The sequence below is a fragment of the Hyperolius riggenbachi genome, chromosome 9 (genome assembly GCF_040937935.1).
Source record: "Hyperolius riggenbachi isolate aHypRig1 chromosome 9, aHypRig1.pri, whole genome shotgun sequence".
In the NCBI taxonomy this organism is placed as follows: Eukaryota; Metazoa; Chordata; class Amphibia; order Anura; family Hyperoliidae; genus Hyperolius; species Hyperolius riggenbachi.
In genome coordinates, this window is record NC_090654.1 from 273,777,174 (window position 1) to 273,803,480 (window position 26,307).

At 43.8% G+C, this 26,307-nt stretch overlaps 1 protein-coding gene across 1 annotated transcript in view; it reads right to left on the bottom strand.

The window, feature by feature from the left end:
- SORL1 (sortilin related receptor 1) overlaps positions 1-26,307 on the bottom strand; it is a 184,660-nt gene that overhangs the window by 59,272 nt on the left and 99,081 nt on the right. Inside the window, exons 19-29 of the mRNA XM_068254599.1 lie at positions 24,440-24,531; positions 18,321-18,567; positions 15,687-15,825; positions 15,340-15,513; positions 12,630-12,743; positions 11,326-11,448; positions 9,375-9,494; positions 7,593-7,718; positions 4,978-5,085; positions 3,896-4,027; positions 459-590 (exon numbers count right to left, since the gene is read on the bottom strand). Coding sequence (XP_068110700.1) covers positions 459-590; positions 3,896-4,027; positions 4,978-5,085; positions 7,593-7,718; positions 9,375-9,494; positions 11,326-11,448; positions 12,630-12,743; positions 15,340-15,513; positions 15,687-15,825; positions 18,321-18,567; positions 24,440-24,531 — 1,507 coding nt within the window. The remainder of the gene's footprint in view (positions 1-458; positions 591-3,895; positions 4,028-4,977; positions 5,086-7,592; positions 7,719-9,374; positions 9,495-11,325; positions 11,449-12,629; positions 12,744-15,339; positions 15,514-15,686; positions 15,826-18,320; positions 18,568-24,439; positions 24,532-26,307) is intronic.

Here is a 26,307-nt window from a genome sequence, read left to right on the forward strand (position 1 = left end):
TGTAACGGGCTCACTCATCTGCTCCCCACGTTCAAGTGCTGATGTCACTCTTCTCTCAGTGCTGGAACGCGGTGTGCTGGTTGGTGAGCCACAGGCCCGCAGCCAGCACATGCGCCCCTTCCAGCGCTTTGGAGAGGCCCAGGGCCCCCAGAAGCCCTGGGCCCCTCACTGCAGTGTCAGTTGCCGCCCCCCCCCCCCCCCCCCCCCCTGATGGCTGCCCTGATTCAATGTATTGTTCTTCCACATAATAAACAACCTAGGCTAAGCATCACTGGGAGGGTGGGGCTACAGACCAATATACAGCAATATAAAGATAAAGGAAGTGTTTCTGAGGCTGAAACCAAGAAAATTACTGTGAAAGTTGGCATCCTGAATCATTTAATGCTTTCTACTGTAGCTCACTACGGGGCCTCTTTAAAATGCCAATCCTGGGTGGGAATAGCCATTATGAGTCTTACCGCAGTTGGCCTCATCGGAGTAATCCCCACAGTCGTCCATCCCGTCACACTTCCACACTAAGCTGATACAGACGCCGTTCTGACAGGAGAAGTTCAGCGGATCGCAGCTCTTCTTAAACTCAGGACCCCTTGCTGGACAACACAGAAAAGACACCGAAAGGAGGATTAGGGCACATTCCCATATATAGCACTGACATCTTCTGCAGCACATTACAGAGTATATAGTCATGTATCTGACTGTCCTCAGAGGAGCTCACAATCTAATCCTACCATAGTCATAGTCTAATGTCCTACCATATTATTATTATGTATTTATATAGCACTGACATCTTCTGCAGCACATTACAGAGTACATAGTCATGTCACTGACTGTCCTCAGAGGAGCTCACAATCTAATCCTACCATAGTCATAGTCTAATGTCCTACCATATTACTGTTATGTATTTATATAGCACTGACCTCTTCTGCAGCACATTACAGAGTACATACCGTAGTCATGTCACTGACTGTCCTCAGAGGAGCTCACAATCTAATCCTACCATCGTCATAGTCTAATGTCCTACCATATTATTATTATGTATTTATATAGCACTGACATCTTCTGCAGCACATTACAGAGTACATAGTCATGTCACTGACTGTCCTCAGAGGAGCTCACAATCTAATCCTACCATAGTCATAGTCTAATGTCCTACCATATTACTGTTATGTATTTATATAGCACTGACATCTTCTGCAGCACATTACAGAGTACATACCGTAGTCATGTCACTGACTGTCCTCAGAGGAGCTCACAATCTAATCCTACCATCGTCATAGTCTAATGTCCTACCATATTATTATTATGTATTTATATAGCACTGACATCTTCTGCAGCACATTACAGAGTACATAGTCATGTCACTGACTGTCCTCAGAGGAGCTCACAATCTAATCCTACCATAGTCATAGTCTAATGTCCTACCATATTACTGTTATGTATTTATATAGCACTGACCTCTTCTGCAGCACATTACAGAGTACATACCGTAGTCATGTCACTGACTGTCCTCAGAGGAGCTCACAATCTAATCCTACCATCGTCATAGTCTAATGTCCTACCATATTATTATTATGTATTTATATAGCACTGACATCTTCTGCAGCACATTACAGAGTACATAGTCATGTCACTGACTGTCCTCAGAGGAGCTCACAATCTAATCCTACCATAGTCATAGTCTAATGTCCTACCATATTACTGTTATGTATTTATATAGCACTGACATCTTCTGCAGCACATTACAGAGTACATACCGTAGTCATGTCACTGACTGTCCTCAGAGGAGCTCACAATCTAATCCTACCATCGTCATAGTCTAATGTCCTACCATATTATTATTATGTATTTATATAGCACTGACATCTTCTGCAGCACATTACAGAGTACATAGTCATGTCACTGACTGTCCTCAGAGGAGCTCACAATCTAATCCTACCATAGTCATAGTCTAATGTCCTACCATATTACTATTATGTATTTATATAGCACTGACCTCTTCTGCAGCACATTACAGAGTACATACCGTAGTCATGTCACTGACTGTCCTCAGAGGAGCTCACAATCTAATCCTACCATCGTCATAGTCTAATGTCCTACCATATTATTATTATGTATTTATATGGCACTGACATCTTCTGCAGCACATTACAGAGTACATAGTCATGTCACTGACTGTCCTCAGAGGAGCTCACAATGTAATCCTACCATCGTCATAGTCTAATGTCCTACCATATTATTATTATGTATTTATATAGCACTGACATCTTCTGCAGCACATTACAGAGTACATACCGTAGTCATGTCACTGACTGTCCTCAGAGGAGCTCACAATCTAATCCTACCATAGTCATAGTCTAATGTCCTACCATATTACTGTTATGTATTTATATAGCACTGACATCTTCTGCAGCACATTACAGAGTACATACCGTAGTCATGTCACTGACTGTCCTCAGAGGAGCTCACAATCTAATCCTACCATCGTCATAGTCTAATGTCCTACCATATTATTATTATGTATTTATATAGCACTGACATCTTCTGCAGCACATTACAGAGTACATAGTCATGTCACTGACTGTCCTCAGAGGAGCTCACAATCTAATCCTACCATCGTCATAGTCTAATGTCCTACCATATTATTATTATGTATTTATATAGCACTGACATCTTCTGCAGCACATTACAGAGTACATACCGTAGTCAGGTCACTGACTGTCCTCAGAGGAGCTCACAATCTAATCCTACCATAGTCATAGTCTAATGTCCTCCCATATAAGCTACTTTTACATCACACTAGATGCTTTCTTCAATAGAGGTAAGCAAATATTAATTGATGCTATTAACATTTATTTTTTTTATTGGGGGTGGCTTCCCTCCCAATACCGCTCTCACCCTCCTGCCACCCCTTCCCCCCCCCCTCCCCCTCTGAAATCCTAGTCTCAGGGACATGGCTATTTTTCTTCAGGAATAAATGTGGGCAGAGAACTTGGGATTTACACTGTCTGTTTTACTCCATGAGCTAAATTAAGGACTAAATGGGGGAGTCCTCCCTTATGTTCAATTGTAATTGCTCTCTCAGCCTCCACACCCCGATACAGAGACCGGTAGATGGAAGCAGCATACGCTGCTTCAACATGCAAGCAGTTCTGTGTGCTGTACTGCTGAAGGCCTCCTGTCACATGTTCTGGCTTGATGATATCATAAGGCCAGGCCGAGAATATACAGCAAATGAGCTGGCTAAAGTTTAAGCACAAGAGCACTGCAATCGGAAAGTGGACCTGAACTCTTGCACAGGACACAAGGAAAATAGAGAAATGCACCCTGTATGTATTTAGAGAGTTTAGCCTGTCTAATTCCCCCTCTGTGACTAATCACAACTGTAATTTCATCTCTCAGCTATGTCAGCTCAGGAATCTTGGCAGCCACTGCATAGCAGCTAATTTGTAAACACAGGATGTTAACCCTATGTCTGCTTCCATGAAAGCAGGAAGTAGAAACATTGCAGATTTAATGCAGGATTTGTATCAGCTGTAGCAAATAAATGTTTTTCTTTAAACGTTTTTATGCTGTTGCTTTGTTTTTCTTTAGAGCAAAGAGGAAGTTCTGAGTTCAGGTCCGCTTGAAGGATTCCCATGGGTCCAGTTTACCAGACCAATGGAAAGCCCCAATAGGTGATTTAAAAGAAGCTTTTGGCAGGGATGGATTACCTGAGGCCTCCTTATTAAATGAGGTTTGCAGATGCCACTATAAGCCCCACCCACACAATTTGCTCTCTTCCCACCCCCCAATTTGCTCTCTCTCTCCCTCCCCCACCCCCCCCATTGGTCTCCAGATGTGGAATCCTTGTCTATTACACAAAGTAAAACAAGGATTATCAATAACCATAACTCACAACATCCAGCATAGACGGGATCCTCGTCAGAACCATCGTGACACTGGGCGACGCCGTCACACACCATGGCATGGAACAGGCACTGCAGGCGGTTCTTACACACAAAGTCCATGTAGCGGGTGCACAGAGGCTCTAGGAGACAAGTTATACATTTTGGATTACGAGGTCATCTGTAATAAGGATGAACAATATGCAAATATATAAAATATACATTTTTGAGGTCTTGTGTTTTTCTAGAAAAGATAACTGTAGCCACCTGAATAAAAAAAAGTTACACACTCAACCAAGAAAAGGAAATACCGGAATACATCTGAAGCCTTCAGAATAGACTAATGCTTCTTCGACATTATAGTTGGATCGTAACTTAGTGGCCCTTTCACAGTAGCCCTAGGCCAAAACGCATATATTTCTTGAGTGCAAACATATCCATTATGGACACATATGAAATGCAGGAGTAATTAACTCTAATATGAAATGCAGGTGTCATAACCCCTCATGAAATGCAGGTGTCATTACCCCCATATGAAATGTAGGCATCATTACCCCTAATATAAAATGCAGGTGTCAGTACCCCTCATGAAATGCAGACATTACCACTCAAAAAATGCAGGCATCATTACCCCACATATAAAATACAGTAGGAATTACTCTACATATGAAATGCCGCAATGTCACTACCACCCATATCTATATATCATATGCAGTTTCCCAGAACACATAGGGACAATTGTGATCCCATTATATGGAGTTTAATTGGGGTCCCGATGGTGGAACGAGGGGGTGCAGAGAGAACTGGGGAGGATATAAGGGATATAGAGCCCCCCCTCTTTCTTAGTTGAGTATGGGGTTTTTATTTAGGTAGTTACAGGTATCCTTTAAAATGGGACTGGCTAAAAGCTCTTTTTTTAATTAGTTTTTGAGGTAGTGAGGAATACATTTAGAACACCATAGCCTAAGGAAAACTTCACAACAGAGGCACACACTAATAATAATTTACTCGACTTTACGGCAAGACGTGGGAGCCCAGGATACGCAGTTATAAGATTATTCCCCATAGCAGACAAGTACAGAGCTATACTCACCACAGTTCTGCTCGTCCTCACCCTCCGGACAATCCTTCAACCCATCGCAGTGCTTGCCTGAAGGGATGCAAGTACCATTCCTGCACTGGTAGCCACTGCACTTCTTCTCTGCAGGAAAGGTAGATCAATGGATGAACAAACATGGTACAATCTATAATCTGAAAGGCTGCCTGGATCATAAAAAAAACTGTCGCTACATCTCCTTCTACCCCCAGAGCTCAGGTCGGTGAAATCTGCTCAAACCCCTACCGCAAGAACAGTGGTGAAACCAGCCAGGTAACTCAAGCCAAACAGTGCAGAAGAAGGCAGGAGCTCTACACAATGTCCATTGCAAATAGTATATCCACCTTTATTAAATCAGGTTAAAAATGTACAGGCAAGTAGCTGACCATTAGCTATTTGCCTGTACGGTTTTAACCAGATTTAACCTCCCTAGCGGTATGGACAGATACATAAATTTACCGATACATAAATTCTTCCCCTGTACCACGATGGTCGGAGCCATGCTTATGCGCTTTGAGTCCCACGGGAGAAAAGCGCTTTACAAATGTTATTTGTTGTTGTTGTTGTTGTATCTGTCCATAAAAACATGCTGTGAACAGTATTGACATGCATACACATCAACACTCTCCTGCACTGTATACTAGACCCTTGCTTGACACATTTTGGCAAGTTACAGGAAAAAAAAAAGTTTTAAAAATAAATTGTATCACTTTTTGCACAGAAATCCTGGGAAAATTGAACGCCAGGGAGGTTTTTTAATAAAGGTGGATAAACTATTTGCAATGGACATTGTGCAGAACGTCTTCCTCCTATCCCCTAGCTCCATAGAAAGTCTTTTCCTGCAGTCACATTTATCTCTCATCCACACAGGGCCGGCGCTACCATAGAGGCAAAGGGGGCAATTGCCCCAGGGCCCCAGAGCCTGTAGGGGCCGCCAATGTGTCTCCCCATCTTAACTCTTGCTCCCTAGGGGGCTTTGCGGAGTTATGGCAGAGTAGCGTCTCACCTGTGCTGGCGGGCAGGTGAGACACTATACTGCCAAATAATCTGTAGGGGTCCCAGGAAGCACAGTTAAGCTGGGTGGGGATTGGGAGGGAGGGTCAGGAGCCGTCTCATGGGCCCAGGAGGGAATTTTGGCTGCAACAAAGGACACGTAATTCCGCTTTTTGTTCAGGGTTTTTTTTTGTTGGGGGCTCCCAGACTAATTTTGCCCTGGGGCCCCATTGTCACTAGAACCGACCCTGCATCCACAGTACCCCACCTTAGGCACAACCTACAAAAGTATACAAGCAATTAAGCCGCCAGGAAACTGGGCCACGGGTAAAGCCGAAAAAAGTTCTCTCCCTGCTCCTGAGAAAGCTCTGGCGGCATCAATTAGTATTCCCTGTCCAGCCCACCAAGGACTCGGGAAAGACGTAATTCATGGCCAATTTATGCTGCTTTTATAGTAATTCGGGCTCTTTCGATTGTGCCCAAATTACTGAGCACCGCTATAACCATAATTCGCATTACAGCCTATGGCGGCGCATGGTGCGCCCAAATTTCCTGCAACTTTTTGCTTGCCACGCCTACAAAATACTACAATCTTTTTGCCCTGCTCTCAAATAATACACTCATCCTTTATCCATTATCACATCAGCCCCATCAATGAGGAATCCCTGAATATTAAACACGGCTACATGTAAGCAAGAACTGTAAACTATTCCAAGAAAAAGCCTCCCCCTAAAGTCAGATAATGATAAATAACCAAAAAGAGAGAATGATGGTTTACAGTATAACCATTATAGTAAACGAGGCTATAGTAGAACTTCAGGTACTGTAAACTAAAGGTGGCCATACGTCAGGTCAACTGAGCGGTCAATCGACCATCTGATTATCGGAGTGGATGAAAACTGGTGCCGCCAAGAGCATGCCCGGACGACGATCACCAATTTCAGGCCAAAATTGGTCGAATTAATTGGTCGGACATGCTGCAAGATGCAAGGTAATCGAATCGGATGGTCAACTGGCTGCCAAGTCGCCTGATGTTTGGCCACCTTAAAGTGGATCCGAGATGAACTTTTACACATAATTGGGTTCCTTTCCTATAGCTTATAGGGCATTCCTCAAGCCAAACACTTTTTTGTTTTAATACTGTATTTCCCTATAAACTAAACAAGCCACGCCCACAGGTTTTCAAGAGAGCCAAGGCACTTTCAGAGAGTAGCAAGGGCTCATGGGAGCTCAGTCTGGGCAGGAGGAGGTATTACTAGCCAGAGATTTCAGAGGCAGAGGGGAGGGGGGGGGGGGGTTAGGTTTTTTTGCTCAAGATACAGATAAGCCTGCCTCTGTGTAATGTTTACAAACATGGCTGCTGTCATTGTATCACAGGAAGAAATAATCATATTCTATTAAAGCTGTTTGCAGCTAGATTTGTTGTGTAAACTATCTAAACTTTAGATAAGATATATAGACAAGTTACTTGTTATAGTTAGTTTTTTATCTCGGATCTGCTTTAAGAGAAACAGTCTAAACAAAAGTGTAAGCAAGGAGATAAAGAGAAGAGGGACAATGGAAGAAGACATAATGGCAAGTCACACGTTCCCCGCTCCCAGAAGGCCCATGTGGCTTACCGCAGATGCTGTGATCTTCATCAGAGCCATCCTGGCAGTCTGTGTCTCCATCACACACCCATCTCTGAGGGATGCAGTGGCTGTCATGGCACTGGAAGCTGGAGGGCTCACACGTATGCGAGATAGCTGGAGACACAACATACAAGTCAATCGCGAGACAGATTACTTAGGCGGCCATCTATAAAGTCTTAATGAAAGGGGGAGGGGCTTGTGTCTCCAATAACAGATCAGGGTTTGCTTTGAAAAGATAGTGCCAATAAAGTTTACGTTTTTACCTTATCGATGGTCTACTTCAGGCAGGACCTTATTTTACCTTATATTGTTTATTTTATATAATTATACATAAAGATCCAAAAGTGCCTACCTCATTAAGTATAAGATCTATACCGTGTCACGAGTACTCAGGGCGCCTCTTACCCCCTCCTATCTATGTCTTACCCCGATCTTGGGGTCACCACCCCGGAAGGTGGACCCTTTTCAAGGAGCAGTGACCATCAATACCCGGACACAAGGCCGAGTGGGAACGGTACTTCCCCACATGCAAAACTGAGTGGTTGCCTTCTGCAACCCACCATTGTGAGTATATCGGACCCCTATACAGTTATCGTTACCCACCGTTTTACAATACTGCACCAGATTGGGCTCCCAGCCTCATCCCATCCTTTTTTCTACCACATGCTTTGAACAGATAGTCCCCTATTTACAATTAACTCGAGTTTCAGAGATACAAAGTTGCTTCATGTACAAAATATATAATACTGTTTTTCTATATCACATTTTTTGTTGTTCAATGTTACAGTATTGTAACTGTTATAAGCACTTTAAAGGCACATTGAAAAAAAAAATCCAAGTTCATGGTGTAATGCCCAAATCCAGAGCAGTCTGTAAGTAAATAAATATCCACGTTTCCCCATGCTTAACAGCAATCAACTTACAAGGAGTGCACGGTAGCAAGGGACGTAGTACCGATTGACTTTCGAAGTATGCGGAGACCCAAGTACTTCCGTAGCCTTCCAATGAGACCCAAAGATGCAGCTGGCAAGAAAACTGAACGGGAACAGCGGGGAAACGGGAGACCAAGAGAGGCCCGGGAACGCTCCATCAGATCCAGAACCTTCACCCCTCCAATGCTGGGTACACACGATGCGTTTCCGCGTTCGATGCGCCGATCGATTTGCGTCGATTCGATTATTTCCGACATGTCCGATTCGCGTTTCGATGGATAGTTGGGTCGATTTGCCATACTTTACATGGCATTTGACCTAAAAATAATCGAAATGCGCTCGGAACTAATCGAATCGAGCGGTGCATTCGATGCGGAAACGCATCATGTGTACCCAGCATTAGGCGAGTCTGTAACCGTTTGATTTTGTGCGGCTACAGGTATCCTTTAAATTTAAAACATAGTTCTGATTAAGGCTGGTCAGAAATGCCGATTTATGATTGTGCGGAAATTCGAATTTCCGCCAATGCCAATTACCGATTCCGTGGATTTACATTTTCCAAGGAGTCTTTTTCTTTTGTAATTTTTAGCATTCCCTGATTGGCCAAATACTTCTGAGTTGCTTCTGCATTCTCCGATTGGCCGATAGCTTCAGAAATCTGAGACTGGACTAAAATTACAGTAAAATTGTATTTCTGCGGAAATCAAGATTTCTGATTGGAAATGCAGAATTTGTTAATTCCCCGAAATCCGAAAGAGCGTTCCTAGTTAGGATATAATTTTTGTAACAATGAACAAGAGCATAAAAGACGACTCCGATGCAAGTTTGAAGGAGGTACCTGTACAGTTGGCTTCATCAGACCAGTCCCTGCAGTCGTTGTCACCGTCACACACCCAGGACTGGCGGATACACATCCCCGAGCTGCAGTTGAACTCGTGCTCTTTGCACTGATGAGCCTCTAAAGCACACACAGAAAACATTCTTCTAGTATACAGACAATTTTCCAAAGCACAATCAGAAAGGCAAGTCTATGAAAAAAATATATTCAGGGCCGTTTCTAGGCATAGACAAGCTAGGCAGATAGCTGGGGTGACAGCTGCTTGCCAAGGAGCTATTCTTTGCCAGACTAAGCTTTATGGAATTCTTATAAGCTAGCGCCATTAAGATATTTATTTATTGTATTTATAAAGCGCCAACATTTTACGCAGCGCTGCACAATAAATAGGGATACATATAATATTTAGGGGTGACATACAGCAAAATTACAATACAGGAATACAAGAAAGACCAGATCACACAGCACAGTATGAGTACAAGGTAATGCTTAGTCAGTCACTGGAGGGGAGCATAGAGATTAGGCAAGTTAGGTTCACTCAGATGCCTAGCATGGGTGCACAGTAATGGAGGTGCATGATCAGGCAGGACACAAAAGGAGGAGGACCCTGCCCAAAGGCTTACAATCTAGAGGGAGAGGTAAGGAAACGAGAGGTAGGGGACCAGAGTTCAACGGGTTTAGAGCAATTGTGAGGGGTAGTAGGCCAGAGTGAAAAGGTGAGTTTTGAAGGCTTTCTTGAAGATGCTGAAGAAGGGGGCTGCCCTAATGGGTGGAGGTAGGGAGTTCCATAGTGTTGGAGCAGCTCTTGAGAAGTCCTGGAGGCGTGCATGGGACTGGGTGATGCGGGGGGCGGTTAGGCGAAGTTCATTGGAAGAGCGGAGTGAGCGGCTAGGTGTGTACCTCTGAGGAAGATCCGAAATGTAGGTTGGACAGATTTTGATAGGAATGAACTGTAATACTATTTAAATGGTCACTACCGAGCAACATAACAAAGGCTGCATGAATATTATTACAATAAATGGCAAGTACTCTTCATGGGCCGACATGCTCAATCGTGTGCGTGTTGATAACAGCATGGGAAAAATCGCAAATGACTAACGCAACAGAAACCCCTGGCCATTGCCCGCCCCACAGTGCCTATGCAGTTAAACTTTGTCTGTCACGCTGACCACAAGGAAATCTGTGCCCTATTTCCACACTCTGACCCTGTGTGACAACCGGCATATAGTACATGAGGCGTGTGTATGATATCACAGAAGCTCCCCACGTGCCATAATGCCAGCAACCACACGGGGGCGCAAATGAGGAAGCACAATGCGGACGGGGACAGGTAAAGTATAACTGCATGTGCATCGGGAGGGGGGTACATAAAATATTAGGGGGACAGTGGCCGGGGCAGCGAGGTGGCGTCACAAGGCTGATTCTCTAAAGATTTCATGCCGAAATAGATCTAGCATCAGCCTGAGATTTATGGCAGCCAACAGATCTTTCTCTGATCAGATTCAATCAGAGAAAGATCTGTCTCTTGGTTGATCGGTTGTCAAAATCGCTAGCTGTATGGCAACCTCAACTGAGAGGGATATGGAGGTTTCCTTTTAAACAATACTGGTTGCCTGACAGCCCTGCGGATCTCTTTGGCTGCAGTAGTGTCTGAATCACACACCTGAAACAGGCATGCAGCTAATCCAGTCTGACTTCAGTCAGAGCACCTGATCTGCTGCATGCTTGTTGAGGGGCTGTGTGGCTGAAAGTATTAGAGACACAGTATCAGTAGAAGAGTCAGGCAACTGGTATTATTTTAAAAGGCAAAATCAATATCTTTCTCAGGTTAGGTCTCTTTGCTGTTGAAAGTAGAGTAGATTATTATGCCGGCACAGAGGGGTTCCCATTCTTTTTCAAATGACTGCACTTGCTACAATGCAATGGATAGTTATAACAGAAAAAGGACACCTACCACAGTGGCTCTCATCACTGTTATCGCCACAATCGTCCTCCAGGTCACATTTATAGGACAAGGGGATGCAGGTCCCCGATTCGTGACATCTGAACAGAGAGTCCGGGTCACAGGAGGTTGTTGCTGAAAACAGATAAAACAAAATCATAATAAAAAAAATATATAATTTATCCTCACTTGGGAGGTGTGAAGGAGCTCCAACAAGCATAAAACGCTTATAGAGTACAATCGCTTTATAGAAAACTTCAAGGGACGTGGCCAAATCGTTTACTAGATCAGATTATCACTATATCGAACGGGCATGCTTAAAGGAGTTGTCTGCCAAATAATGCCACCCCCATGATATACTTACCCGGGGCTTCCTCCAGCCCCTTGCAGCCGACATGTCCCACGCAGCATCTCCGCTTGCAGCCTCTGGACTGGGGTCCCCGCTGGGGCAGATGCCGACCTCGAGATCGTCCTCTAAGGTGCCTGCGCAAGCGCCGCTGTCAATCAAGCCCACGTTGTTCGCAGTGTACCGTGCAGAACCACTGCGCCTGCGCAGTGCACTGCGGACAACGTGGACTTGATAGACAGCGGCACTCACGCAGGTGCAGTAGAGGAGGTCAGACTGCACTGGCGGGGATCCTGGGCCGGCAGCTGCGAGCAGAGATGCTGCGTATGACATGTCAGCTGCAAGGGGCTGGAGGACACCCTGGGTAAGTATATCATGGGGCAGCATTATTTGGCTGAGGTTTCCTTTACCCTCCTTGGCGGTAACCCCGTGTGTGACACGAGGTAAGCCGCCGGAGGGTGCCGCTCAGGCCCTGCTGGGAAGATTTACATATTTTTTTTTCAAACACACAGCTAGCACTTTGCTAGCTGCGTGTTTGGTCTGATTGCCACCGCCCCCGCGCCGCGGTACAGCCCCCCTCCCCGCATTCCCCTAGCGCAGCATGGCCAATCGCCGCCAGGCTGCGCTATAGGGTGGATCGGGATTCCCTGTGACGTCATAACGTCGATGACGTCACTCCGTTCGTCGCCATGGCGACGGGGGAAGCCCTCAAGGAAATCCCGTTCAGACCGGGATTTCCTTATGGGCATTTCCTAGAGCTAGGCTAGCTATATGCTGAAATTTTTTTTTTAAAAAAACCCTCCCGCGGCGCACATATCATACAGCCAGGGAGGTTAAGGCAGCACCTATTTACATCTAATTCAATAATTATCAAATTGGATGGTCGATTGGCAGCCAAGTCAACTAATGTATGGGCACTTTAACAAGGGTAAATGATGATCTCGCCAGGAAGGAGGAGGAAGTAACTTACGGCACTCTTTCTCATCGCTCATGTCTCCGCAGTCGTTGTCATTGTCACACTGCCAGATGCTGTTGATACAGTTGCCGTTACTGCAGCGGTACTGGCTGGGCAGACACGTGTTTTCTGGTGGGAGAAAAGCACAGGAAAAGATTTATGTAACTGGCAAGAATCCTGTCCTTTGGATAGCTGTGGGATAACACTCCATATTAACGGAAAAAAATAATTCAATAAGAATTTATATAGCCTACCTATCTTGCTGGTTTAAGTGCTCATTGTCAGATTTAGTAGAAATGTGGTGTATATATATATATATATATATATATATATATATATATATATATATATATATATATATATATATATATATATATATATATATATATATATATATATATATATATATATATATATATATATATATATATATTTCTGCTGGTTTCCATCTTTACTGTTACTCTGATGCCAAAAGTGACATCGCTACTCCCTTTTCTTTCCAGCTCAGTGTTAATCTTTCCTCCCTGCTGCCATAGCAAACATCCCATAATCTTAAAACAGAAAAGGGGGGGGGGGGGGCTGTCCATAGTGTCCTCATCTCATTCGAAACGGGAATTTTCCTGTCATTTACATGTCTGTTACTTGAGCTTTAAAAAAAAAAAAAAAAAAAAAAAAAAGAAAGAAACCTGAACTAGTTGAAAAGAAAAAAAGGGGACATATAGGGATCCAGTTTAGAAAAGAAAAAGTGATTTACATATATTTCGGGGCACTATTTTTGCCATTTTTTATTTTTGGATGTTATTCCCCTTTAAACCACTGTTGGAGAATGTTTTTACTGTAGCTCCACACTAATGAGTACAGTGGACTCGATCTATGAGCCATAAAAACATGATGAGGCTTCAAATAACAGGGAACAAGAAGAACATTATAGGTAATAATTGGCTATTTGATTCCAGGTGAGCCACACTAAGTATTACTGCGGTATTTCAATGACTGGGTGTATACTTTATTAAAGCGGATCCGAGAGAGAAAAACTAACTATAACAAGTAACTTGTCTATATATATCTTATCTAAAGTTTAGATAGTTTACACAGCAAATCTAGATGCAAATAGCTTTAATAGAAAAGAATTATTTCTTCCTGTGATACAATGACAGCAGCCATGTTGTTTGTAAACATTACACAGAGGCAGGCTTATCTGTATCTTGAACATTCAGCCTGTGAAAAAAACCTAATCCCCCCTCCTCCCCTCTGCCTCTGAAATCAATGGCTAGTAACACCTCCTCCTCCCCAGACTGAGCGCCCATGAGCCCTTGCTACTGCCAAGGCTCTCTAAATACATGTGGGCGTGGCTTGTTTAGTTTATAGGGAATTAAGAGTATTAAAACAAAAACAAAAAAGTATTTGGCTTGAGGAATGCCCTATAAAACATATAGGAAAGGAACACAATTATGCAAAGAGTCAAAGTTCACCTCGGATCCACTTTAAAAGTACAATAAACTCATCTTATTGTACAAAGTTGGCACCTCCATACATTTCCTCATTAACCACCAGATACCATCCCACACGGAACCTTAGCTCCTCCCAGGAGACCCTCTAGTATTCTAGGTTAGTCACCTCCTGCTCTCGCTCCCACATCCAGGACTTCCCTCACCTTTCCTTTGGAACTCTCTCCCACAGCCTGTCCATCATGCTCCGAACCTAGAAACCTTCAAATCGTACTCTCAAAACACACCTGTTCAGACACGCCTATATTTTGCTAGAGGTAGCATTGGAGATTCACTGCCTCATCAGCTAACCCCTGTGTCTCCTACCCTAATGTCTCCACACCACTACCCTCAAGACCAGGGGTAGGGAACATATGGCTCGGGAGCCAGATGTGACTCTTGATGTCTACATCTGGCTCACAGTTAGGGGTAGATTCACTAAACTACACTGCTCAGGCAGCGCAGCTTGGTGTAACAGAGCAAGTAACATTTTCAAAGAAGGCACGCTACTGCTGTAGCATGCACTACTAACTTACTCGCCCTCCACCCAAAACTAACAGCTGCTCCAATTGTCCCACCCTGGACCCTGTCAGGTCCAGGGACTTTGTAGGACGAGATTCCCCCCACTTTGGCCCAATAGGCTGCTTGTCAAGTGACAGACAGCCTATTGGGCCAATCAAAGTGCAGGGATCTCGTCCTACAAAGTGAATCAACCTCCAAACCAGCTAACTGTGCAAGCTGTTGGTATTTCTCCTGTCTGGCTCTCGGGGAAATTGCTGAAACCCAAGAGAAGCTGAAGATATGTCTGACACTTCTGCTGCCCTGAAGATCAACTGTATACACATCACCATGGCAACAGGGAAGGGAGCCCTCTGCTGCACATGTGCACTGTCCCTGTTTGAAACACTGTATGGCTCTCATGGAAATGCATATTTTAAAATCTGTGGCGTTTATGGTTCTCTCAGCCAAAAAGGTTCCTGACCCCTGCTCTAGATTGTAAGATTGCAAGGGCAGATACAGCCGATTGTTTCCGATTCTGATGTAATTTATCATCTGAATGTGTGCTAGTTTTGGTGATGTCTCAAAAAACAACAATGTCTGTTTTTATATAGCTGGATGTCTTGATTGTATAGAGATTTGATTGTATCATGTATCTATGCTTCTCAATATTTTTTTTGTGCTATGAATAATAATGTTTTTAGCTGAAGGATCGTGCAGAGCCAGGCATCTATACTCACCCTGTTTCACGCAGGTCTTGTTCTTCAGCTGGTAGCCATGCGGGCAATCACACAGCACCTCCCCACTCGGCGACACCTGTTCCTTGCCTCCATCTGGACACCGGCAAGCTCGGCTCTGGTTGGCTTTGGGCAGACATAGGAGGCTACAGGGGTTGGATAAGCAAGCGTTTTCTCCTAAGAGCCAATTAAAAAAAATATCACATCTCCAACATGCTCAAAGAGACTTCAGATAATTTCTTAGTAGGGCTAGTACTATGTTTATGTCACTTCTGGTATGCTTTTTAGTAACAATTGTTTTGCAGTAGTCATATAAATGCACCTGTGTTGACTGCATTGCTTCCACCTACCTGTCCATTTTCCTTTATAAAAGATCTTCATATCCATAACACCTGACAAACGGCCAATGAGAACCTCTCCCCGGGCGCCATTATACTTCGAGGCCCTGAAGATGCTCAACTGCGACCAGTCATCCCAGTAGATGTCATTCTGCCATCAGGAGGAACAGGTGATCAGCACACACACAGGAAATCTGCTATCTTAGAGGTGGCGAATACAATAAACCTCATTGAAAGAGGGGGGTTACATAGATATACAGCAATACATAGATATAGGAATGGTTTCTGTAAAAATGGTTGTCCTAAATTATTTACTGCACGCTACTACATGTCACTGCAGGGCCTCTTTAAAGGGAGTTGACACCCTAAATTAAAAAAAAGACTTCGAACTGTATTGTTAAGTATCTGAGCTAGTGCACCAGTTATGTACTGTGCATGCATGAGCGCGGACTCGCAAGTGCGCAGTATCGAGACTCAGCTGCGGAAGTACTCAGAGTACTTCCAAACAGTGTTGCCAACCATCAGTAAATTTACGGAGTCAGTAAAAAAAGTCAACAAATCTTGGCTGTCTGTCCATGAAAAACTTTGTGGTGTCAGTAAAAAAAAAACCTCTTTCCCAGAAGATCACAGCACTTATTGCTTATGGGTTCATGTATCACTCTGGAATGTACACTGCTCTAGCTAAAGGTGGCCATACATCTGTAGACTTGTTGGCCAATCGATCGTCAGATAAGACAATTATTATTGAGATGATAAAAATTGGTGCCACCAAAAGCATGCCTATACAATCAAACCAATTTCGGCCCAAATTTAGTTGCATGTATCGATCGCATGTATCGATCGCATGTATCAATCGGACATGCTGGAAAATCTCAGGTTGGCATGCTCGATCGGGTGCATGCAGCACCAAGGGCTGCGATAATGGAGGACAAACATGATGAGACCCCCGGTCGCATCCCCCAAATGTAAATGCATCAATGCGTCCCCCGCACCCCCCCCCCCCCCCCCCAGATGCAGTGCATTAATACTTTATCTGTCCGGTGTCCACCACTGCTCTCTTCTTCCTCATTTGCAGCCCACGTGGTTGCCAGTGTAATGCCCGTGGGGCGCGTGTGTGATATCTTTCATTTAAATTTCAGTAATATTAGATGTCAGTAAAAAACAGTGTTCTGTCCGTAAATTTTTTATGCTTTGTCAGTAAAAATGTATTTCCGAGGTTGACAACACTACTTCCAAAGCCTTCTGAACAGACCTGAAGATGCATCTGGCGGGACATTTAAATGGGAGACCGCAGGGGAACAAAGAGACCGAGAGAAGACTGGGAAGGCTCTAGAGCAGGCATGTCCAAAGTCAGGCCCGTGGGACAAATGCAGCCCGCTGAGCCGCATTCAGCCCGCTGAGCCGCTGTGGAGCCGCATTCAGGAGTCACTTTGCCTCTTCGCTCTGCCACCCCCTCCAATTGCTTATAGTCCCCTATAGTAATTACTGTAGGAGTACAAAAAAAATGGCCGCTGGCATCCTTATTCAAGGACATCTTTTTTTTCTCCGGCGGTCATTTTCTTTGCAGTCCTATAGCAATTTCTATGGGACTTTCTATGGGAGCAGAGGGAAATACAGAACAGACACAGACATTTGGGGGGGGGGGTGTAGGGGAGTTGGAGGAGAAGGCAGTTCCCCCTCCATCCATGAGTCCCCCTCCATACTGCCTGTTATAGCTCTACCTCTTCATACAGGGCAGCTGCAGCGTCTTTCCCCATTTATGCAGCGAAGAGTTTGTATAATGTCCCCCTTACATCAATGCGCCCCCCTCTATACTGAACACTAGATCTCTTGCCCTCCTCATGTAGAGTAGCTGCAGCAGAGCATGTGTACAATGCCTTTCCTGTGGAAAAATTTTATAGGTCTATGTCAAGGGTGTTAAACGCAATCACGTAATGTAAAAAATCTAAAACCAAGTCGCGAACCAAATTGTTTATTAAGATTTAACAATTGGACAGTCTCCAACTAAGTGGGGTAACTATAGCGAGAGATGCCGTTCTCCCCCCTTCTTCAGAGTAGCGCAGTGAAGCAGTTTAATACTTACCTGCCCCAGTGCGGCTTCGGCATAAAAAGATCAAGATGGAATGTGGCCCAAGGCAGGATTCCAGCCTTCACTTCCCCCACAGTCTTTTTCATAAGTCATACATGTCAATCTCTGGCCTGTGGGGCAAATCTGGCCCTGAGAGCCAATAGATTTGGCCCTCAGGTGGTTTTCCCACTTTGCATTATGTTTGGCCCACTCTAGACCCCCAGAAAAGCTATATTGGAGGGTAAGCCCCCAAGAGGGACCCATAGGTTGTTTCTGCACCCCACTTCAAACTGATAATCTTTTAACCAGAAACACTGTCGCCGCTCCTCTCGTTGGAAAGGCAGCGTGCGGTCATTTTTGTACTGCCTACAATGATGTACATTTGAAGCTCTTAAGGGCCACATAAAATGGCAAGGAGGGCCGTGTTCGGCCCGTAAGCCTTGTGTTTGACACCTGTGGTCTATGTATATATATGTATATATATATATATATATCTACATAATGCACCTAGCAGCAATCAGCAAAAATTGTGATGAGACTGATGAGGTTGTAGCCAACACACCCTGACACAGACATACCTTGAACACCGCTATGGCATACGGGTGGGGAAGACTGTCCAGAATGACCATCCGCTGTTGCCCATTGAAGTCGATCCTCTCTATTCGATCCATGTAGGCCTCAGTCCAGTAGATCCAGGAGTCATCCACAGCAATCCCATTTGGCCATTTAATTCCATCAGAGACGATTTGCTTCGCTGAGGAGCCATCCATCTCGCTCTTGTAGATCCCGTGACGCATGTCGCCCCAGTCAGTCCAAAACATCAGCCTGATAACACAGCACATCAGCATAACACACGCTTCCTTTTTCTAAATTATTTTCAAGCAATGAACAGACACCAAAGCCGACAAACCTTAGCGCTTTTAACTGTGGATCCTTCAGTCTGGATTAAGCTTTTAGCAGCTGCAATAGCATTATCCTTTATGAGATTGTGTACTACATTTGAGCTCAGTCGCCAGTAAATTCTTAGAATGCTTTGAGGTTTCTCTACTAGCCGAGTATACAGCAAAACGGGGGGTTTATACCCCCCAAATCCCCTGTGCTACATGCGGGGAGTGCTTCCTGATTGAGGCAGAGCTTAGGGCTGTAGCTCTGCCTCTTCGCGTGTCTATCCCCACTGATCGCCGCCTCTCCCCGCCCCTCTCAATCTTCCTTCACTGAGAGAGGCGGGGAGAGGCGGAGATCCGCGGGAAAACTGACGCACATGGAGGCAGAGCTGCAGCTCATAGCTCTGCCTCCCCGGGAAGCAAAATCCACGACCAAGAAAGTTGTGGATTTTGCACAGGGGATTTGGGGGGTATATACCCCTCATTTTGCCGCAGGGATGCAGCGTTTTAGCACTAGCTATAGTGATTAACATTAATAAAAGTTAAAAGCATTCATTTTATTTGGCTTCGGTGACTACCAATGGATCAAGCGGTGACCATGGATCAAAGAGTGATATTAGTATTCCTTTTAAAGGTGTATTGGGCGTTGTCTATGACTAGGTGATGTTGGCCAAGGGAAGGACAGTAAAACTGTGGCAGTAGGGAGGAAAATTAACACTGAGCTGTGTTGAAAAAAAAATAAAAAATAGACCAGATAAATGTATCAAATGTGCAGGTTCAAGAACATTTGGGAAATAGTGATCACAACATGATAACGTTTGATCTGGTGACTGATAGGCCACCGGGCAGCGGGACCACTAAAAAACTATGAATTTTAGAAAAGCAAAGTTCAATCAAATTAGGCAGGCACTAAGTCTGGTGAACTGGGATAATGTACTACAAGGGGAAGACACTGAAGGGAAATGGCAAGCTTTTAAACTTATACTCAATCAATATTGTAGTATGTATATCCCATATGGAAACAAAATATCTAGGAATAAAAAAGGCCTCTATGGATGAATAGAAAGGTTAAAGATAAAATGAAGAGGAAAAAGAATGCCTATAAGGTCTTAAAACAGGAGGGGACCGAGGCTGCACTAAGCAATTATAAGGAGTGCAATAAAAATTGTAAAAAAGAAATTAGGCAGGCAAAGATTGAAGCTGAAAAACAATTCGCTAAGGATATCAAATCTAACCCAAAAAAGTTTTACAAGTACATTAACTCTAAAAAAAGAAAGGTTGACTGTATAGGACTCCTAAAGGATGAGGGTGGGAACTCAATGGTGGATGACCAAGGTAAGGCAGAGTTATTAAATGCTTTCTTTGCTTCTGTCTTCACAAAAGAAACAGCACTGTTGCAAACTACAGAGGCGGAAGAGTCTCAATCTTCTAACTGTAATATTAAATACTTAACGCAGGAAGAAGTGAAGGCAAGACTAAATAAATTAAAAATAGACAAGGCACCTGGCCCGGATGGCATGCATCCTTGGGTCCTAAGGGAATTAAGTTCAGTTATAGATAAACCTTTATCTTATCTTTTGTGACTCTCTTGCAACTGGCACAGTCCCAGTGGATTGGCGTACAGCCCACGTTTTCCCATTATTTAAGAAGGGCAAAAAATCTGATCCAGGAAATTATAGACCTGTAAGCTTAACATCAGTTGTATGCAAACTATTTGAGGGGTTACTAAGATGACTTCATAGTAGAAAATAATCTTATTTCTCAGCATCAACATGGGTTTACTAAAGACAAGTCCTGTTTGACTAACATGCTCAGCTTTTATGAGGTAGTGAATGCTAATATGGATATTGGGAATGCTGTAGATGTGATATACTTGGACTTTGCAAAGGCCTTCGACACTGTTCCCCACAAAAGTCTGGTGCAAAAGTTGAGGATGCAAGGACTGGGGAAGAGTCTGTGTTCATGGATAGGGAACTGGCTAATGGACAGAAAACAAAGAGTTGTGGTCAATGGATCATACTCAAAATGGGAGACTGTTAGCAGTGGGGTCCCACAGGGGTCTGTTCTGGGTCCAGTGCTCTTCAATTTATTTATTAATGACCTAGTAGATGCAGTAGTGAGCAATGTTGCTATTTTTGCAGATGATACAAAATTGTGCAGAATCATCAACTCTCAGGAAGATAGTGTCATATTGCAACAGGATCTGGATAGGATGGCTATATGGGCACATACATGGCAGATGAAATTCAATGTTGACAAATGTAAAGTCATGCATTTTGGACGTACTAATGGTCTAGCACCATACAAAATAAATGGGATACAGTTGGGGACATCAAACTTGGAGAAGGACTTAGGAGTACTCATCGACAACAAGTTAAATAATCGTACTCCATGCCAAGCCGCTGCAGCTAAAGCTAACAAAATTTTGGGATGCATTAAAAGGGAAATAAAAACTCAAGATGCTAGCATAATATTGCCCCTGTTTAACTCTCTAGTAAGGCCACATCTGGAATATGGAATTCAGTTCTGGGCACCACATTACAAAAAAGATATTGCAGTTTTAGAGCAGGTGCAGAGACGAGCAACAAAATTGATACGTGGGATGGAAGGTCTCGCTTATCAAGAAAGGTTAGATAAACTGGGTTTATTTAGTCTAGAGAAAAGACGCCTTAGAGGGGATCTAATTAACATGTATAAATACATCAGAGGGCAATATAATAGCTTGGCGGATGAGCTTTTTGTCCCTAGGCCTTCTCTAAGGACTAGAGGACATGATCTGCGCATGGAGGAAAAACGTTTTAGCCATTTATTTAGGAAAGGGTTCTTTACAGTAAGGCCACATACAGACATCAGACCATAGTCTTTGGAAAATGAAAGATCACAGACCAATCTTACCACCCTTCCTGTAGTATAAGAGCCATACTCTACACAGTCTTTTCTATGGAGCTGAACTCCACATCAGGCAAAAATCTTGGCAAGATGCTGCACACACAGATGCTGTACAGACACAAAAGATCAGTATCTGCAAAAGATCTGTTCCTGCCAAAAATCCATTCCTGCAAATTGCAATGATAGTCTGAGATCTGCAGATCATCATACACACATGATTTAACTGACATTCATCTGCAGATCTGCAGATCTGAAAATCCATCCTGGTGGATCTGATCTGCAGATGAATGTCAGTTAAATCATGTGTGTATGATGATCTGCAGATCTCAGACTATCATTGCAATTTGCAGGAATGGATTTTTGGCAGGAACAGATCTGTTGCAGATACTGATCTTTTGTGTCTGTACAGCATCTGTGTGTGCAGCATCTTGCAAAGATTTCTGTCTGATGGGGAGTTCAGCTCCATAGAAAAGACTGTGTAGAGTATGGCTCTTATACTACAGGAAGGGGTGGTAAGATTGGTCTGTGATCTTTCATTTTCCAAAGACTATGGTCTGATGTCTGTATGTGGCCTAAGAGTGATTAAGATGTGGAATGCATTGCCACAGGAAGTCGTTATGGCAAACTCTATACCTGCATTTAAAGGGGGCTTAGATGCTTTCCTTGCGTTGAAAGACATCCATGGCTACAATTACTAGGTTATGCCTAATGATGTTGATCCAGGGATTTATCTGATTGCCATCTGGAGTCGGGAAGGAATTTTTCCCTTTTGGGGCTAATTGGACCATGCCTTGTGGGTTTTTTTTTCGCCTTCCTCTGGATCAACAGGGATATGTGAGGGAGCAGGCTGGTGTTGTACTTTATACTGGTTGAACTGGATGGACGTATGTCTTTTTTCAACCAAAATAACTAGAGTATGTAACTATGTCACTTTTGGTATTACAAAGAAACACCGGAGAAGGAAACCAGCAGAAATTTTCTATTCCTTTGTTTCTTTTTTTTCAGACCACATTTTTCCTAGATCTGAAAGTGAACACTGAGGGTGCGTTTCCACTAGTGCGGATTCTCCGCGGACGAATTCACATGCAGGAGCGAAATTGCATGCGGTTGTATGCGAATTTTACTGCGATTTCGCATACGATTTTGCATGGATGACGCTGTGTGCGAATTTAACCATGGCAGTGCCTGTGTGCTTTTTCATTGATTTCATGCGAAATCGTATGCGAATTCGCATGAAATTTCGCATACAAAAACGCCATGCGAATTCCCTATTAAATACATTGTATGCGGATCGCATGCGGTGTGTGCGGTGTCCGAATTCGGATGGCTCTGCTGTGCAGATTTTTCCTGCACAAGAAAACGCTCCGTTTTCCTCACAAGTGGACACCGGCTCATTCACTTTAATTGGTTATGTGAATTTTCATGTGGGGAACGCATGCGAATTCGTGCTAGTGGAAACGCACCCTGAAAACAACAGGATAGGGAAGCTAAAGAAGTAATTTCTTATTGGATGACTTCCTTTCATTTTTCCAGTTACTGTAATATAAAGTTTTATCCCATATTAAAGAGGAACTTTCGCGAAAAGGAGGAAAAAAATTCAATACGTGACAAAGTGAGAAGTTAAAAAATAAAAGATAGATCAAAAAATGATTGATGTTTGCCATGTAATTTGTTTATGTGGTGTGATCCACAATGAGCCTGCAGGACATCATCTTTACAACCTGCTGACAAGAAAAAAAAAAAAAAAAAAAAAAAATAGACAGCACAAACTGCCATTTTTATAGCCACACCCACTAACATTGTGATAGGCTAAAGCTGGCCATACACTAGGCCGATTCACTGGGATCGAATCTGCTGTCACATCGTTCCCGCAACACGCCAAATTTCGATCCATTTCGTCCGATCCCGTTGATCGCTCCGTGCGGAAAATTACAGTCGATCGCCCGCGGGTAGGGAGCGCGTCGCTAGCGGCGTTCAAGTACCCGACGACCGACGCAATAGAGCCCTCATACATTACCTGCTCCGCCGGCACGACTGCCCCCGGTCACCGCTGTTCCGTCTCCGTGCTGGTCTGGTCTCCAAGTCCGGCATGCTTCACTTCTTCTAGCACGGCAGGAAGTTTAAACAGTAGAGGGCGATCTACTGTTTAAACTTCCTGCCGGGCAGGAAGAAGTAAAGCATGCCGGACAGAGACCAGAGCGGAGACGGAGCAGCGGTGACCGGGGGAGTCACGGCGGCGGAGCAGGTAATGTATGCGAGGGAAGGGGGGAGAGCGGCGGCAGCACCACCACCACCACAGATTGTGAACGGTTTCAGGCTGAAATCGGTTCACAATCTGTTTGCAGTAAGGCAGCCATACGATCCCTCTCTGATCAGATTCGATCAGCGAGGGATCCATCTGTTGGTCAAATCTGATGACGAATCGACCAGTGTATGGCTACCTTAAAAGTTTGTTTTTCTTCTAGATTACACATATGCACAGGGAGAGATTGTGGCTGCTTGGCAGTTGGAATAAGGTTATTTCTCACAATGCAGCATGGTTTACACATCGTAAACTGTCACTACCATGGTCATGACATCACACTGTGGAAGGGGTTTCACCACAATATCAGCCATACAGAGCCCCCTAATGCACTATTAGAGAAAAGGCAAAGATTTCTCATGGGAAAGGCGGCATCAGCTACTGATTGGGATGAAGTTCAGTCCAGGGTTACAGGTCCTCTTTAGGCTCATGCTTTAGCTTTTTGTCCTCATTGAAATGATCCCATTGTGGTTACAATTATTCTGTCAGAAGCTTTTACATCAACCACTCCAGCTGGGACCCCGATAGGAGATTGGCTCAGTATGACTTTGGGGCTGATCCACTTCCATGAATACACATTTTTCAAGATCCCTGTAAATGTTGCAGTATATTAATGTCTCACCCTTCCTTGGGAACCAATGCCAGAGCTCGGGGCCTCTCCAAGATCGTATCGTTCACTATAGTGAGGCGCAAGTCTCCATCAGTGTTGGCGACCTGAGAACAGAGGTAAGTCTGATTAATGGTGATGCTGCAGGCTTATTATGTCCCCTTCTAAAGGCCGGTACCCACTACACGATTTTTCCAATGAGCAGCGATTTTAGCCAAGATCGTTTTCGTGATCTCGCAATGTGGGTATAGGCACGTTTACACGGACGTTTGGCAATGTGCAGCAATAACGACTGCCATGGCGGATCTGATCTTTAAGAATCCCGACGACTCCGGCACAAAAACCTGCAATTGTTTGAATGCTCGTTCGCGCCTGTTGTGTGCCATCGCGTGTACCCACCAGCAGGAAGATGGATCGGGGGAACGCCCGGCGGGGGACATAGATGTAATTCATCTTCCTGTATTGTTCACTAAGTATTCAGCTTTACAGTGCATTTTCCGTCTGTACCAGTAACATTTATATTCCACGTATGCTATGCACGCTTAGATCATAATCCCTTAGCCACTGATAGGAGAACTACTGCGAAGAATTTTACATTTTAATTACACACACATATATACATATATAGTGTACAAGATACAGAGGCGCCAAAAGAATAAAAGGTAATTAAATGAACTTAAAAAAACAACTGGTTAAACAGAGGAGGCAGCGGTGGTCTTAGCCCCTCCAAACAGACACAGGCAAGGACTGCGATTCAGACAGTCAACAATTTATTCGGAACTCCAAAAAACAATGCAACGCGTTTCACGGGCCATACATCCCGCTTCCTCAGGCAAAATACAGTAGGAGTCACAGCATCTGTATTATATCAGCGAGCTGTGACTCCTACTGTATTTTGCCTGAGGAAGCGGGATGTATGGCCCGTGAAACGCGTTGCATTGTTTTTTGGAGTTCCGAATAAATTGTTGACTGTCTGAATCGCAGCCCTTGCCTGTGTCTGTTTGGAGGGGGTAAGACCACCGCTGCCTCCTCTGTTTAACCAGTTGGTTTTTAAGTTCATTTAATTACCTTTTATTCTTTTGGTGCCTCTGTATCTTGTACACTACATTGAGTCCACCCTGGGTGGAGGGTTGTTACCCTATTTTCCTGTCTACAGAGAGTGACTTTTTATTCCTGAGTGGGGTCAGGATTGTTCTCCCCACCTGCCTATACAGTGGTTGCCTATTGGTGACCCTGGTTTGTAAGTATAATTTTAACTTCTCATTTATTTTGTTGTCCCCAAGACGAATTACACTATTGGGGCTCTTGGTGTCCCTCTGCTTTATATATACATATATATATATATATATATATATATATACATACATACATATACACATACACATACACACATACTTTTTTTTCCTATGTAGCTGTCATTAACACCAGGTAGCGAAAATCTGACAGACTTTGGACTAGTCTAACTCCTCTTGGGGGATTCACAGTTATCCTTTGTACAAAAGCACTTACTGAACTGCAGTTGCTCAGTCCAACTGCCAAAATAGTGAGCAAACAAGTAGGGAAGCTGGCTGAAAACTTTGTATAGCTCCTTTCCATTGAGTGCTTTTGTTAAGAATGCATGAGGAGATTGACTAGCCCAAAACCTGTCAGCTTTTTACTACTTACTGTAAGTGCCAGCAACACAGAAAAAAACAATTTATAGTGATCTGGGAGTATAAAATTCAAGCCCTTGGGTTACAGACAGGATTTCATTGGATTAGTGTCCAACACTGCACAAAACAATATGAAAAATATAACTAATCCCCACAATATTCAAAACTAAAAATAAATAAATAAATGTTTGAATTGGTCTGAAACCACTTCCTGCAAAATGGACATTTATA